This window comes from Pogoniulus pusillus, chromosome 3, assembly GCF_015220805.1.
Source record: "Pogoniulus pusillus isolate bPogPus1 chromosome 3, bPogPus1.pri, whole genome shotgun sequence".
In the NCBI taxonomy this organism is placed as follows: Eukaryota; Metazoa; Chordata; class Aves; order Piciformes; family Lybiidae; genus Pogoniulus; species Pogoniulus pusillus.
The window spans coordinates 22,590,471-22,607,036 of NC_087266.1; the positions used below are offsets into that span (position 1 = coordinate 22,590,471).

General features: G+C 38.8%; 1 protein-coding gene across 1 annotated transcript in view; it reads right to left on the reverse strand.

The window, feature by feature from the left end:
- The window catches only part of USP12 (ubiquitin specific peptidase 12), a 33,483-nt gene extending 17,121 nt beyond the window's left edge, over nt 1-16,362 (reverse strand). Inside the window, exons 1-3 of the mRNA XM_064172324.1 lie at nt 16,109-16,362; nt 5,521-5,601; nt 65-278 (exon numbers count right to left, since the gene is read on the reverse strand). Of these exons, the coding sequence (XP_064028394.1) occupies nt 65-278; nt 5,521-5,601; nt 16,109-16,156 (343 nt within the window). The 5' untranslated portion in view covers nt 16,157-16,362. The remainder of the gene's footprint in view (nt 1-64; nt 279-5,520; nt 5,602-16,108) is intronic.
- Nucleotides 16,363-16,566: the final 204 nt, after the last annotated feature.

A 16,566-nucleotide genomic window follows, 5' to 3' on the forward strand; every position in this document is an offset into this window, starting at 1 on the left:
CCATGTCGACCTCAAAGTAAATCATATTGATGTTATTATGCAAAAAAAAATGATAGAAAATTACCATTTTCCTTTCGTAATCTTGTTATAAATTTCTTGGGAGGTATTACTCCAACTTTTTTCTTCTGAGTGGCTATACTGTGGAAGAGATCAGCTAAGCATGTGAGCAGATTTTCTTTTTTTCTTGGTTGACTCTTGTATGCTAAGACTTTGTCTCGAAACGGTCGACAAAAGTAAAGTGCCTGAAGAACTGAATTGCAGTAGCATGTATTCCCGAACTACAAAACAAGAGAAAGATCTATGAGCTTGCATTTTATTACTGTAGAAAGGCAAAATTAAATCTAAAGTAGAACAGAATGAATAAACAGGTAAATTTTCTCCAAGTAATTTCTTCCTGACTTTAAGATAGTGAAGCATTATTTCTGTTTTGCAAAGGATTCATAGGTATATTGTATGCAGATGCAAGAAAAAAATAGGTAAATTTGAACAACAGTATATAATTGTGTTCCATTTATGAAATCTAATTTATTAGTAATATTTTGCATTTACTGAGATCAAAGTGTTCAATAAACACCACTAACTTCACAGCTCCCAAGTAAAAATATCTATCTAGCAGAAGTCAACCAAAACGGGCACAGTGTAACCTTGTACTGTGAAGAAACTCAGTTGTAAATCGAGAGCTTCTCACATAGTTCAGAAATCGAATTCTCCAAAACTTACAAGTTGTGATCAAAGTTAGAAATAACTGCTTTAATCTGCTCCTGAAGTTCTGTTCTTATGTTAAAGATGCAGGATTAGCATTCAGGAGTTTTCTTAATACTAAAACATGTCTTGTTTAGGTACAGTGGATAGTTTCACATCAAGACCGAAAGGAAAAGAATGCACAATCTGAACATGCACAATATGAACAAGGCAGTTAGAAAAGCATCCATAGCACCTCTTTGTACCAGGACACTGAGATGCTCCCTCTTTCCTGGATTCCTTCCAGCCCCTAAGCAAGACCCCTAGGGTCTTGTAATCACTGACCCTGTCTCCAGCTCACTCCAACATGGCAAACAAATATAAACTGTGTACAGAGTGGGTTGAGAGCATCCCTGAAGAGAAGGACTTTGGAGCGTTGATAGATGAGAAGCTCAACATGAGCTAGCAGTGCACTCATGCAGCCCCACAGATCAAGAGAAGTGATTCTCTTCTTTTGCTTTTGTGAAACTCCACCTTGAATACTGTATCCAGTCCTGGTGTCCTCATCATAAGAGGAGCACATATCTGTTGGAACAAGTGCAGGGGACGGCCACAAAGATGATCCATGGGCTGGAACACCTCTGCTCTAAGGATAGGCTAAGGGAGATGGGATAGTTCAGCCTGGACAAGACATCAGGAGGACCTGCCTTCCAATACCTGAAGGGAACCTACAGGAAGGCTGGAAAGGAACTTTTTACAAGAGCGTCCAATGATAAGACAAGGGGAAATGGATTTAAATTGAATCAGAAAAGGTTTAGACTGGCTCTCAGGAAGACATTCGTCACTACAAGGGTGACAAGACTTGAAAGTGATAATCCAAAGCAAGACTTGACAGGGCTCTGGGCAGCCTGATCTAGTTGATAATAACCCTGCTTACTGCAGAGGGGGTTGGGCTAGATGACCTTCAGACCACTCTATGATTCTACGATTCACAGAGGTTGTGGATGCACCCTCCCTGGAGATGTTCAAGGACAGGTTGCATAGGGCCTTGAGTAACCTGGTCTAGTTGAGAGGTGTTTCTGCTCACAGTAGGGAGGTTGGATTAGATGATCTTTAAGGTCTCTTCCAGCCTAGGTCATTCTATGATTCCTTCCCCATCACCTCGGTGAAGGCATCATGAGCCGTCAGTGGATATAGTCACTCTTCATTTTATGCTGCTCTCCTTCAGTGAAACCTATTATCTACCACTGCAAGTGTGAGAAAAATCTTCATAAGGTCTCTAACAAGCAATCCAACCTTGCAGCTGCTGTAATTCACCCTGCAAACAGAGCACATACCCATACCCACTACATATATTCTGTATAATGTGAAAATAACGTTCATATCTATTTTCTATAAAAAGGCAGTAGCATCTATGAGTAACAAATTGTAAGACTAACGTGATGAGGAGAATGTTACACAGGAAAAAGAGATATACAGCATTTAGAGAAGTCTGTCACAGAATAAGGGTAGAAGATGGTAAGAAAAATCAATCATTTGGAATTTTGTATCTTAAAACTGTCAGCCAGGACAGCTGCCACAAAACCACCACACACTAAGGCTGGGTTGTTGAACCACAGATCCACAAAAATTAACAAGAGATCTGCAAAAACTTAGATCTGCTTAGAACACTGACTTCATGCAGCACTGGAGTTCTCCCAGCTCAAATGAACTGGCAGCTCTGACAACTTTTATTTCTTGCAATGTCACACCAGGATTTCTCTAAAACACACAGATCCATTGCAAGAGATTAAACAGCCAAACTTGCTCCTTTAGAAGTCTGGTAAACTGCTGAAGAGCTACCAGAATAGCTCTTAACAAAATTTAAATTGTTCATTATTTCATACTCATTAGACAAAATCACCACTTTATTTTGTGAAGCACGTAGATACGAATTGTTTGCACTACTGCACTCTAGAGGGAAAGAATGAGTCAGATTTGCTGTTCCTGATTGTTCATGGGACTATACCATATTACTATCATTTTCATCTTACCACATATTTTAACTATTTCCTGCTGATTTAGTGAATGGCATTTCCTTTCAAGTCTGAGCTGAATTTTCCATTTAGAGCTTTTATTGACAGAATCAAACATCCTATCAACCATCTGGTCTTCCGTATGCTTTCCATAATTGTCCTTTTTAGATTCCTCTACCCCTCAATGTTTTCAGCATATCCTTTGAACAATTCCTAGATTCCACTGCAAAGATGGCAACAAGGTAAGATCCCACTTCTACTGCCTTTTAGAGTACCTCTGGATAAACTCCACATTTACCATTGACAGAGCTCTATTTCAGAATTGTCACCTTCCTGTAAAATCCTGTCCTGCATTTCAGGCACATCAAATGGTTAGCTATCATGCAGTGTGAAAAGAGCTATCGATTTCCACATTATCTCCATTTTTTCCATTACTCTGGACAAAGTTAGAAGAAATAAAATCAATAAACAAACTAGAAAAAAAATAGCAGTAAATGTTAATGAACCTCTAAGGCCTTCACCTCTTTTAATTGCTATAAAACAAAGAAAGAAATCAATGAAGGGAAATTTTGTGATTTCTATGACTTCTTGGTATAACAGCAACCTTAATTTATTATCTAATCATCTATTTTTTTAAATTATCATAAGCTCTGTTGCTCTTTCTCAATAGCCACTGGCTACAGTTTGCTAATGAAGAGGTCACTATTTTCCTTTCCCTCACAGATTTAAATTCTGCAAACTTACTACACATCCAAGGCATACAGATACTGTGTTAGTAAAAAACATCTGCAGAACAAATCTGAAACCCATTCACGCTACAACAGGACTCAATTTCCTTAGCTAACCACTGTACCTGAAATACACAGTACCAGCATGCCATAGTAAATGGATTCCATTACATCTATTCACTACATCTCAAAGAATTTTGGTCCATAAAACTTTATTTTTTAAAGCCAAATTAAGCAACATTCCTGTACTACACAGAAAGGTAAAAGCACTCTGAGGTACCTTAGCCGCCTTACTCTTATGTGTATGGTTTGAGGGCAGTGACTTAAAAAACAATCTCCCCTCAAATCTCCCTATCCTTCTGGACTACAGAAAGCCAGAATTTGTTGATACTCATTGTACATTTGGGAAGACTGTCCTTTATTGAAACCTTTCTTAATGGTACAAAATATGTAAAACTTCATGATTAGGTGTACAAAACAATTTTACTGTTAAATCTTAAATTATCCTTGGACTTAGCCAAGAAATTAGGGAAACAAGTTATCTGTGAACAGAGCAACAGATTTGAGAAAAGAACAGCTTTGAAGGAAAACATAAGCTCTGCTACAGTATTAACAAACATTCACAGTTAAATTACAGTATTTCCTTTTTCCAGACGAAAAAATGTACTGTTTTGAAGGTATTTAAACTTCCATGAGATAGGAAAAACTTTACTAAGTCTAAGTTATGGCATTTGAGATGCATGTAAGTCAGTTTATTAGTAAGAGTGTTAACTGACTACACAGTCTATACTTGGACTGCAGACTCTTGAACCATGTCAGATGCTAAGAACCTAGAGGCAGAGACATATGTTATAGTAGCAGACCAGCTTTACAAGTTATTAATTTCATCAAGAAAAGCAAGACAAAAACTCCTGTTAAACCACCTTGGTTTAAAGATGTGTTTTCTGAAGCCCAAATAAAGAAAATAATTTAATAATTAATTTCAGAACAGTGCCATTTCTAACAACAGACTTTTTGTGGGTAATACCAGATATTAAAATTTAAGTAATTCCACTACTTTTAAGGAATTAAACTATTCAATGTATTCTTCCCACCATTGTTTACTCTTTGGAATCAGTATTTTTAAAAATCCTAATGCAAATAGCAGGTGTGAACATATCATTAGAGTAATTCAGATTTTTTTTTCCCTTTTACTGTATTTATTCACTTAGATTGACATATTGTGATGGTTTGGGGAGTTACCTCCCCCCCTTATGAAATCACCCAGACTAGGCTCAGCCATCTGGAAGTTAAGGAATGAAGCTATATTTAGAGCTTAGCACAATATGTAAGCATATATAACTGTAAACATTCGTGTATGTACAAGTTAAAAGTAATACAGAAACACAAGACCTCTCCCAGAAATCAGAGTCCCCAGGAGGGCTCCCAACCCAAACCTCCTCCCCTCTCCCTCTTTCTCTCCCTCCAGAAAGAACCAGATCAATCCCTGTATATCTCACATGATAAATCTGGAGATCTGAGGTGAGATGTCAAAAAAGACAAGGAGGTTAGAGGAAAAAGGGTTAGGTTGGATTAGAGAGTTAAGGCAGATACAGCCACAGAGACCAGACCACCAGAAAGAAGGAACAGAACAGATCTGAGAGCTGAGAAATGTGTGAGAAGTGAGCGTCTTATTTGTATTTTGATTAGTTGCATTTCTCAGCAGAAGAACGGGTGATACAGGGTACTGTTGCCTTTTTTTTTCCTTCTCACAGACAAGGATTTTATTTCTCTCAGTAAAATACTCAAATTAACCTAAACCCAACACATATATGAAAAACAAGCTACATATTTTAAACAGCTTATTTTTAAATTTATATTTTAACAGTGGGAAAGTTATTTTTTAAATGCCCTGTAATTATTAAAATGAAATCAAGTGTTAAGCAAACAGTTCCTTTTTAACAATTATTTCAGAAGCATACTTCAACAAATACACTGAATACTGAAACACATTTCACTAAGTTTTTATATTCAGTACTACAGCTTTCAGTGTTTTAGTTGTTCATTCACTCACAGTCTTGTGATTTAGAGCAATGAAGACATAGACTGAAACTTACATTAACCAAACCAAAGTAGTGCTCATTGACTGGAAATTGTTCTGGACCAATTTCTTTCTCCAAAGCAGAGGCATTGGCGCCCTATCAAAAAATGAAAGCAGTAAAGTATTAGTGTTGTAATTCTTTACACACTGGAGATTAAAATATGTCAATTTTTTTTTGCAAGGAAAAATTACCAAAATCAACCATAAACTTGGTTTTCTAAACTTACATGCACTGAAGCACATTCTAGTCAGGAGGGAGGAAAACAAAACTAAATAACAGACTAAATACTGAAAAAAGGAAACACTTTCTTGTCTGTATCCTGGAGCAGGGGAGAAAGTGGAGTTTGTAACACAGCTCAACAATAATACAAGGTGCGTTATCCAAACTTGTTTAGTTAGTCTATTGCTTAATGCAAAGACAAGCTTGCAGGTAGGATAGTATTAGTCATGAATGCAGAAATATCAGTCCATTAAGTTCTAGGTTTATTTGCACTATCAGGATGTTTAGATCATCCACAAAAAGCGTTTCATGCAGGTCTTAAAGCAAAAAACAAGTCTTCTGCACCATCACTTAATGCTTACATACTTATACTAAAGGATCTAACACTCTTCCACCGTGTCATGGGTTTAGCCAATTGAAGCTGCATATGTATATTCAATACCATGTTGACATCACGCCAGTTCTAAAGTGAAAAGTGCTCGCTAGAGCAAAGTATCATGGAGCTTATAGTTCAGATTGTAACAGGAGAGGCTTCCTCTTTCTGGTTTCTGCTTTTGGGGGTTTTTCACTGGCCTGGCTGCACATTTTGCTGGGGGGAAGGGAAGGAGGGTATCATTTTATTCCTGGCTTCTGATGCTGTTTCTGCCTTTGCTGTGCCTTTCTGTAAATAGGCTAAGCTAACTCCTTATCTCTTTGCATTACTTTTCCTCCTGATCTTTGGAGGGGGGGGCTTGATTGTGAGAGCAGACTGTCTTAAACCATCACACACAAGAAAATTCTTTCAACAAAATCCAAAGTACCTTAGATATATACGTTTCAAATACATTAAAAATTTTCACATATTTTCATGAAATTACACCTTTTTAACATTCTGTATTTATTATTTTCACAGTGGATCTGCACCAAGATGTGTAAAACTGAAAAAAAACCTCTGGTATATGGTATCTGCTGTGACATGATTGTGGTATTGCAGAACTTAGGAGTCGTTACACAATCTAGCATAGTAGTTCTGAAACTGAAAAGACACAAAAGCCCATTACGAGGTAGCGATTTTAACTGGAATAGAGCAAAAGAGAGCACAACTCCACACTTGAGACAGTGTAGCTCCGCTCTACGCACAACACAGCCCCAGCTGCTTTTTCATCAGTCATCTCCCCTGCCATTATCCAGTATGATAAAGCCTCTTTCCTTGACCTTGGCTGCAGGTTTTACCGCTTCAGAAACTGTTCTCAAATGGTGATGGTGGTGGTAAGGAAAAGGGGTATAAACCCTCATATAAGATAAAAGCACTCCATGACTCATGAATATTTAGTTTTATAGCCCTATTAAATACACACACAAGCTCTGGAAAGGTGGATGTTATATTTATAAACAAAAAAGGAGAAAAGGAACCATGGAAGCCTTTTATCCTATTGTTAAAATCCCAACTTCTTTAAAAACAAATAAATCCAAAAGCAGGCTTTTAGGAAATTGTTTCTTATTTGGAAGCTAGAGTAGAGTAGCTGTTTTATTTTCTCTTTGTAAGGAAGAATATTATGGTATAAACTTTGATGTTTCTGTTTTTTTCTAGCACAATAAAGACTCTGACTTGGCAATAAGAAAGACATGCTAAGATACTCCAATACTGTTATGATTTTCTGATTATTCAAGGCTGTTTCATTGAAGGCTTAGACTATCAAATGATTTCAAAGCACAGCACTATCTATGTTTCAATGGAGTTGTTTATGAACGTTTCATTACTACAAACCAGCACGGATGTTTTACACCAATATAAAAACCCTTGAGCTACTTAAGACTTCCCACTACAGCTCTCTTTTTGCCTGTCACAAAGCATGTTATTTCTCCTCCTAAAGTAAGCATTTATACTGTGCACAGTATGTTGGTTGCATCGAGCAAAAATATAGTATGCAGTGGGGGCTTGAAGGAGTATGCTAAAATTCATGTTTACATCTGATCTATAAAAGCTATTTTAAAACCTAAATATCCCTCACTGCAAAGTTTCCCATTCATTATTACTGTACATATCAAAAGCTCCATCTGCCTCTTCCATCATGCAAATACAGATGCAGAAGAGAAGCACTATGACAACAACAGCTATTATGGTACCATATTACCTTCTGGACAAGAAGACAGCAGATATTTAAGGCAGAAGTTGAGGCTTGACTTTCCATAAGCCAAAAGAGACTTGCTGGGCATGGAATCTAGACTTGGGAGATTTTAGTCTGTGTTATATGTTGTAGAGTATGGAATTTCTTCCTCTACCACTTAACCAGGATATGGGAAGATCCCCAAATTAATCTCTCTTTTTTTAGGGCTCACCTGAACAATCTATACAATAGGTGCTCAGTTCTCCCACAGCAACTTGACTAACATTGTGCAGGGGACAGAAAATAACATCATCAATTTGCGTTTGTTATCCACCTCTAGTTCTCCCAATCCTTCTAAGCACAAGCACACAAGGTAAATACCCAATAGTGGGAAGGAACAGAGACACAAGTCCAAAAAACCTAATACTGCAGTAGTACTGGCAGTCATTATTTTTTGCATTTTGTTAATATAAAACCTATACATCACCAAACACTGCTACACCCCTTCCAGCACAGACGTAATTATACACAGGCATACAGAATCACTAAGGCTGCAAAAGACCCTTAAGATCATTGAATGCAAATGTATCTCAACTACCATGTCCATGAAACCATATCCTTAAGTGCCACATCTACACACTTCTGTAACACCTCCACAGGGATGGCAACTCCACCACTTCCCTGAGCAACCCACCCCAATGCTTCAACACTCTCTCAGTAAATAAGTTTTCCCTAATATCCAATCTAAACCTCCCCTGGCACAACTTAGGCTCATTTCTTTTGTAATAAACTGCTCTAGTCTCAGAACTATAGATGAAGTACTTGTCATTGAAAAAAAATCTATTGGCTAACTAAGTGGGAAAGAAGTTGAGCAGCTAAGGTGTAAATAGCAGAACACAACATGAAAACAAAATTTAACTTTTATTTGTGATTGAAAATGATCCTGGAAACAAAGTTATAGTGTCAAAAATAATAAATTAATGTAATTACATATCATGAAAGTTAAGTATAAAGCTGAACTACTGTACACTTCATTCTGTGTTTACACCGATATGAGATAAATAGTGAATAATCTTTGAAGCCAATTTGTAAAGTAAATCGGTTGGTGCTTACAATCTGATGTACACACTTTGAGTTTCAGAGGGCTTTTTTCATATTATTTATGGACTGGCTCTGTGACTGAACACCCAGCTGTAGCTGGACTACGTTGCTCAATTTAGTGTCTTCCAAAAGGAATCCAGTTTGTGTCGCTTTAAGACCATCCCAAGGTGCAAACTAAAGTAAATTGGGATGCCTGGGAGAACCATTTCAGAACTGCACATACCCTACCTGAACTAAAACACTAAGGAAGAACTACCTGGCACTCATTTAAAGAAAAAACAAAACAAAACAAAACAAAACAAAATAATTAAAAAAAAAAAACATATTAACAATACAGTTTAAAACAGAGTCAGCAGCAGGCAAAGAACTGCAGTTTTGGTGTCCTACCTTTCTGTTATCATTAAAGCTAGCAGGCAGGATTCATAACAAACCTAATGCACTTGGAAGATTACACTGGTATTACTCTTACAGGAGTGACATAAGTGTGTTAAATCTATCCCTTTCTAGAATAAACATCAGTTGATAAGTTCTTGGATCATCTTTTCAGTAGTTAGTTGTAACAGCATTATTGAGTTGTACATTTTCTGACTAAAACAAAAATGCCACCTTTAATACAAATTTACCTTACAACTTGTCAAAATTCTGAAGAACCATTTCTTCCTTCACATACGCACTATACTAGATCCTTCCCTACAATGTTCTCCACCTCCCTCACGCAACAATAGACTCACATAACTCAACCATGTTACATAGGTATATGTAAGACTAATCCTTAAAATATGACCTCAGCTATAGGCAGCTGAAAACAATAAAAGCCAAAACAGAACTTCTCTTCTTCCTAGTGACAGAACACTACATAAGTAGTAAAATGGACACCTAGTAATGAGGAACAGCAACGTTTTCCTGAACAAATAAACAGAAAGATTATGAGTGTAAAATTAATTGTTCATGAATTGCAAAAATAAAGCTCAGTATAGATGTATACATTTACTAGTGCTTTCACTTCCATTCTTTTTGCCATGTAATACAGGTCTCATCCTTGTCTGTGCCTCTAGTGAAATTAATTGATGCACTGTGAGTGATGGAACCTTCTATTAATGAAGAAATACATAATTCTATTATCCTAGTTATGATTTCTCTGATTATGCAAATTCATATTTTTTCATATATTTATATGAATCAGGATTAAGAGCACACAGAATAGCTATATTAAATTAGTTTATGCTAATTGTTTTGCATGCAACCAAGACAAAAAAGTATTTACATTGATACTTTTTCTAGCCCAGGAAGCAGAAGTGAAATATACTGAGTGGGATCCAATAATCCTCCTTCATTTTTTTGCAAAAAAACACAAATTAGTTATATGCAACTTGATAACCCAACTATGAAATATTTGAATAGTTTCACTTCATATTTTTAAAATACTTACAATCAGTATTATTTTCTTAACCAACTAGTTTAAGACATAGACATATTCTAAGCACATACAGCTAAGACAAAACAGTTACTATTGAGTACAAAGTAAAATCTTCTCTGACAGGGTAAGGAAAATTATATGATTTAGTAGGTTATGCTTACCAAACCCATCTTTTTCAAACCTACTGAGCTTACACAACTTATTTTCCTTCACAGCAACTAGATACAGTCATACTTCCTTCTGCTTTTAATATTGACATCAAAATAAGTTACTCTCACATATGAAGCTGCGACTGAGAATTAGGGCTCTAGGCTTGACTCTTTCACAGAATAGATCTTTAAAACATGAAAAGATGTAATGTTGCTACAATTTCTCCCCAGTTGCTGCCATATGTGAAATGGCCTTTGTCTACTACACCTGATACAGAATGCAAGCATATTGCTAAAAAAAAAACCCACTACCAACAGTCTAAGTCATATATAGTTACAATGTGTAATTCCAAAAATTCCTGGGGCAATGTTGTTTGTGGTATCATGTGCCTTTGCTTTAACTTCCTTCAATCAGATGGATTTTTAACAGCATCAGTGCAACACATCCATAATAACAGTTATTAAGCGGGAACCCAAAAGACCTAAACTATTATCTTCGAAGACTTTTAGTTAAAGGTTGAATTGCACTAGCAGACAAGACAGGAATTCTGACGTATATTTAACAGAGGATCTGTAGTGACCTTAGAAATCTTTCACTGCCTTAAAAGTACTGATAGTTACAAGCATTATAGTAATCTTTTACAAAAATCAGACTTAATCATATCATCCAAAATACGGAGGGGGCAGAACATGTTTGCTTGATTGCTTTTGTTGATAAACTGCACATTATGGTGTTTTCTACATGCCTTTTTTAATCCATAGAATTTCTTTTTCATAAAAACAAGCATGTGGCTTTTATAATTTCTCATTTTCATGAAATTATAAACAGAATTTGTTTATTAAAAATGGTTGTTTGTTTTTTTTAATTCTAGTCTACTTAATACACCATTCTGGTTCTCAGCGACAAAAAGATTGAGACAATTCTTCTTTTCCTTCACTGAAAGGTCATATAAAATAAGTGATTTGTTAAAAAGCGTTTAATAAAGTCTAACTTTAGCAAACTTCCTAAGATAGGGAAACAAAAGGTACTCCTTATACAGAGCTTTTATATCCTCGTGAAAGAACCTTTCAATGAATTTGAAAGAGAAACCTAAACATGATCACTTAATGGACAAACCCTTTAACTACATTTTTACAATCATTCCTAGAAGTGTTAACACAAATTAGCTATTTCAGTTATACAATGACTACATAAATGACCAATCTAAATGTTCAAGCTTTGTCTATCAATAGGATCAGTTATTCCCACTGACACATGTGAAAAAAAAAAAAATCTGTCAGCACAGTTAAGAGTCTGAGACGAATATACAGATACATATAGACACATAATGGAAATAAGGGTGAGGAAATAATTATATAATTGAAATTATCCAAGTAAGCAATATATCAACTAAATATTTCTCTGTGTTGGTATAAATACTGCTTTACAGCTATATCACTTCACAATTTTTGTTCATGTTTCTGATATTTGTTTTAAATCAGAATTAAATTAATATTTTGATGTAAACTGATAAGTTTTTTTCTAAATCAGTACAGCAAGCAGTAGCATAAAGCCAGCCTTTTAAAGAGCAAAATGTATAGGCTTGTCTTTTATTACCATATTGTAGTATGTTATATCTAGAAAAATGATGATGACAAACACCAAGCTCATGTTTGAATCTTAGTGTCGTATTTATCAATAAATATTTTCCTGATAAGAACTCCAGCAGATGAGTGAACCTCCCTACTGTGGTTTAAGCTCTTACTGCAACAGTCTAAACAAATACCTCGACAAAATTTGATGTACTTGCAACAAAACTATCACAACACAACATGTGCCTGAACACTCTAGTCCACTGATAAGGCAGATTCAGGTCATGGTGCCAGAAAGAAATGCAGTGGGTGAGTGATAGCACATGTTTCTTCTTGCCAACCTTGCTACATGAACAAGTCAGACAGCAGGACAAAGGAATACCACAACACTGCCATTTTCTCTATGTTATTTTTGTCCTCCTCTTCTACTCTTTTTTCTGCCACCTATTCACTTTGACAGTCTTTTTTTCCCACAAATTTTCTTGCTGCTTTCTTTCTTCTTGCTGTAACCTTTAATTCTCACTTGTTTCAGCATGAGTCTTCTGTACACTTCCCTGTGGAATCTTTTAGCCCGATCATCAATTAATGTTTAAGTATGATAATCTGTGCTTCAGAGGAGACAGTGCAATTAAAAGGAACAGGCGTGAGTACATCATAGCCATTTCTGGCTGGCTGCAGTCTGGAAAACATCAATTTACCTTAAGTGCAGATTTCACAATCAGGTTTGAAAACTCTATTATAAACAAGTAATTCCTTAAGCAGTAATGAAGTCCATATTGTGTACCTACCTCACAGTTAGTTATAAATTTTTCCTGCATCTGTTTTTATACAATCTCCCTGCTACACCACCTGAAGTAGGTGCACTGCAACCTTCCCTCAGCTGGGCACTTCCAGGGTCTGTTTCCCCTAAGTTGCCTTACATGCTGCCCTCATGCTTGCTTGAATTTAAAGTACTTCCATGACCATATCACCCTTGTCAAATGTGACTGAAAATGGGCAAAAGGGTACTGATGACAGAAGACTGGAAGGAAAAGGACAACAGCAAACCATTCAGTGTGGCTTTGCAAGTTTTCTTTCAAAAAAAACCCTAAACTTTGACTTCTAAGATATGCAAACTTGTCATGACATAGCATGGTGTTACATCATACAATCAACAGATAGCTACAAATTATTATTTTATTTCAGTGCTGGGGTGTATATTGACCACTGATGACATCAGGTGTTACTGACCCTGTAATTAAGATGCTAAACTGGCAGAGAGAGAAGGGAACACCCAGACAAATCTCTGAAATATGAAGAAAATACTTTTACGTCTAATGTTACAGCTTCTAGATTAGCACAGTTTTTAAATTTCCAGGTTTTGCTAACATAATCTAACAGTTCCTAGAAGAAATGATGAAAAACAAGTACTACTACCATTACAACTTCTTTTTGTGTAGGAAGTACAAAGACTGACATTTTTGTACCTTTTATAGCTTTTAAGCTATAAAAATATTTTTTTATCTCCTCTTTCCTTTAGATACTATGAGATTTGATACCTTTCAAATGGTGGCAAGTGTTTGCTGGATGCTAGACAACAGAAGTGAGCCAGCAGTATCAGATTCAATCTGTATTTCATGATGAGTATAGCTTGGGGCACATCTTCATTGCAGTTAGCACAGGTTACCACTTTTCAGCCATGCATAAAAAGCCCATATAGTTCAGTCAAGTAAGACTGTGACTGCAGTTTAATGCACAGATGAGGATAAGAACAAGAGACCAAATGATATGTGTTTAAACAAGTTGTGCAGGGGTTAGGTATAGGCTGAATGTTGGGAGGAAGTTCTTTACAGAGAGAGTGATTTCCCATTGGAATGGGCTGCCCGGGGAGGTGGTGGAGGCACCGTCCCTTGAGGTATTCAAGAAAAGACTGGATGAGGCACTTAGTGCCATGGTCTAGTTGACTGGATAGGGCTGGGTGCTAGGTTGGACTGGATGATCTTGGAGGTCTCTTCCAACCTGGTTGATTCTATGATTCTATATGACTCTCATTAAAATTAAAAAGATCTGTCCCACCATAACCACATTGTTCAAAACAACTCCACAGTAAACACCAAGTGCTTGCACTATTTTTAATGAAATATTTTTATGCACAATCTTTGATTATCTGTTAAGCATCAAAAAAATATTTACAGCAGGTATCCTAAACCAGGCATCCCATCTCACAGTATGACTGAACTCATGCATTAGAAAGGCAAGGGAAAAATCTTATGTCTGGAGTTTATCCACCCCAGTGCACACAATTACAATTCAGCCGATAATAGCTAACTGTCTTCAGAATTTCAGCTTCATGGATATAGACACTTTGGTTAATCATAAGAAGATTTATAGTTGAAAAAAAAAATCAGGATTGACCTAAATGTCAGTGACATAACGTCATTTCTAACAAGTACACATACAGAATAATCTTGAACTAGCTGCCTGGCCAGTCCAGACCTTCAGCTTCTTTGCTGTCCAGAAGCTGAAGCAAGATCCCATACCAGACCTAAATCAAAAGGCCAGCACTGCATTTATGTTCACACAAAGGACAGTGGTCAACTGCAGGTGAAAGATGTTAGCTAGAATTGCAATAAAATGAGATTGTCCCAGTTCAGGATCAATCACACTGACTCCTCAATGGTCTAAACCTAAAATTTAACTACTTCAGAGAATGAAAGCCACTGAAATAATCCCGGCCCATGACATTTGGCCATATAAAGCTCTTAGTATACAGCTCATGAATTCAAGAAGACAGAATTTCCAAGTTGAAATAAAAAGATACAGTCTCCTACATCACAGAAAAATCCATCTGATCAACAGCCATTTGAGCAGTCTCACCCTATGAGCCTACAGATATTCATTTGATATTCTCACAGGCCAGCTCCAAAATGTGTGTTTGAGACATGAAAGCCTCCCTGCAGCAAGATCTATGAAAATCATAAATCAGTTTCCAATAATATACAATAATACACATTTCCCACTGTTTGGTGTTATGCGGGATTACAATCCCAATTCAGCAAATTCACAAACTAGTTGTCAAAGTGCATTTTTTTCCCTTAACCATCTCTTCCCTTCCTCTGGGAAACATACGAGAACAAGAACTTTAATTCGGCCATGAAATAGATAGAAAAGAGCCTAAATGAAAGATCTTCAGCCACAAACCATCAGCACATCTCGTTCATGTCAAGTATTCTACCGACTAAGGGTTATTTTCTTCCTTAAATTCAGCATTTTTCCATCAGCGATTCTACCGAGCCCCTCACCCCTTTATAAGCAAACCCCAGAGAGCATTAACACATCTGTGCATCTGCTTATAGCTGTAATTTATCAAGAGAGAAATAAAAAACCAATCACTGGAAGAAGCCTCGTATCAGAACCCGGATCGATGCAATTAAGTCAAATTACATGCCAACGCGCGGAGCGGGCTTGGCTGAGCAGATCACGAGGGATGCTAACACTTTTCCGGGTAACCAGAGGAGCAGCCGACCGCCAACAGGCAAGGCAACCACAGCCCCGCCACCCGAGTCAAGTATTCGGAGAGCTGGGGACAATTACCAACTGCATCGGGATGAGGAGGGCGATTCTAGAAACCCTGTCCTACAAACAGCACACCTGCAACAAGCAACCCCCAACTCGAGGCAATATCCTAAAGCTCTTCCTCCCAGCCTTCGGCACGCTTCGGGGAAGCCCTGTGTTCCGTAACCCCGTACTTCTATCCCGTTCACAGTCCGGATTCTCCCCTCGCCCCTAGCCCAACCCAACTCAATCACATCAGCGTTTGCATCAAGGTTGAGTCTTCCAAAGCCGATTAAGCTGATTCCCACCCACGGCAGTGCTCCCAAGCCAGGGACGCCTCCCCGCCACCCCGTCCCCCCGCCGCCGAACCACCCACCACCGGGCGCTACACAAATCCAGCCTCCCCTGCCGCCCGTCCTTCGCACGACTTCCCACAGCTTCTTCCACTGACCCGCGCCCCCACTCCCGGGGAGTCGGCGGGGCTGGAGAGGGCTGCCCTGGCCCGACCCCTGCCCCTCACTCACCATGGTACAGATAGAGGCGATTTTGGAGACTGTCATTAGGATTTCCATCCGCCCAGCGCCATCTTCCGCCCAATCACAGCGCCGAGCGGAGCGGAGCCGGGCCGGGCCGGGCGGGAGTAGGTGGGGAAGGGACGGAAGGGCAGGCGACGGGGACAGCCCCTACCGCCCCCGCCAGCGCCCGGCCGCGGGGCGCGCGCCCCCTGCAACGGTCGGGCGCGCGACTCCCAGCCGGCGCCACAGGCTGCCCGGCTCAGCCCCGCCGCTCCGCGCGCCGCCCGCCAGCCCGCGCCGCTCCCGCCCCGCCTGGCTCCGCCCGGCGCCGCCGGGTCACCGGCCCGCGCCCCGCCCCGCCCCTCGGCCCGCGCCGCGCCCCGCCCCTCGGCCCGCGCCGCTCCCGCCCTGGCTCCGCCCCGCCGCCGCCGCCCGCCGCCCAGCGGCCATGCGCGGCACCGAGGGGC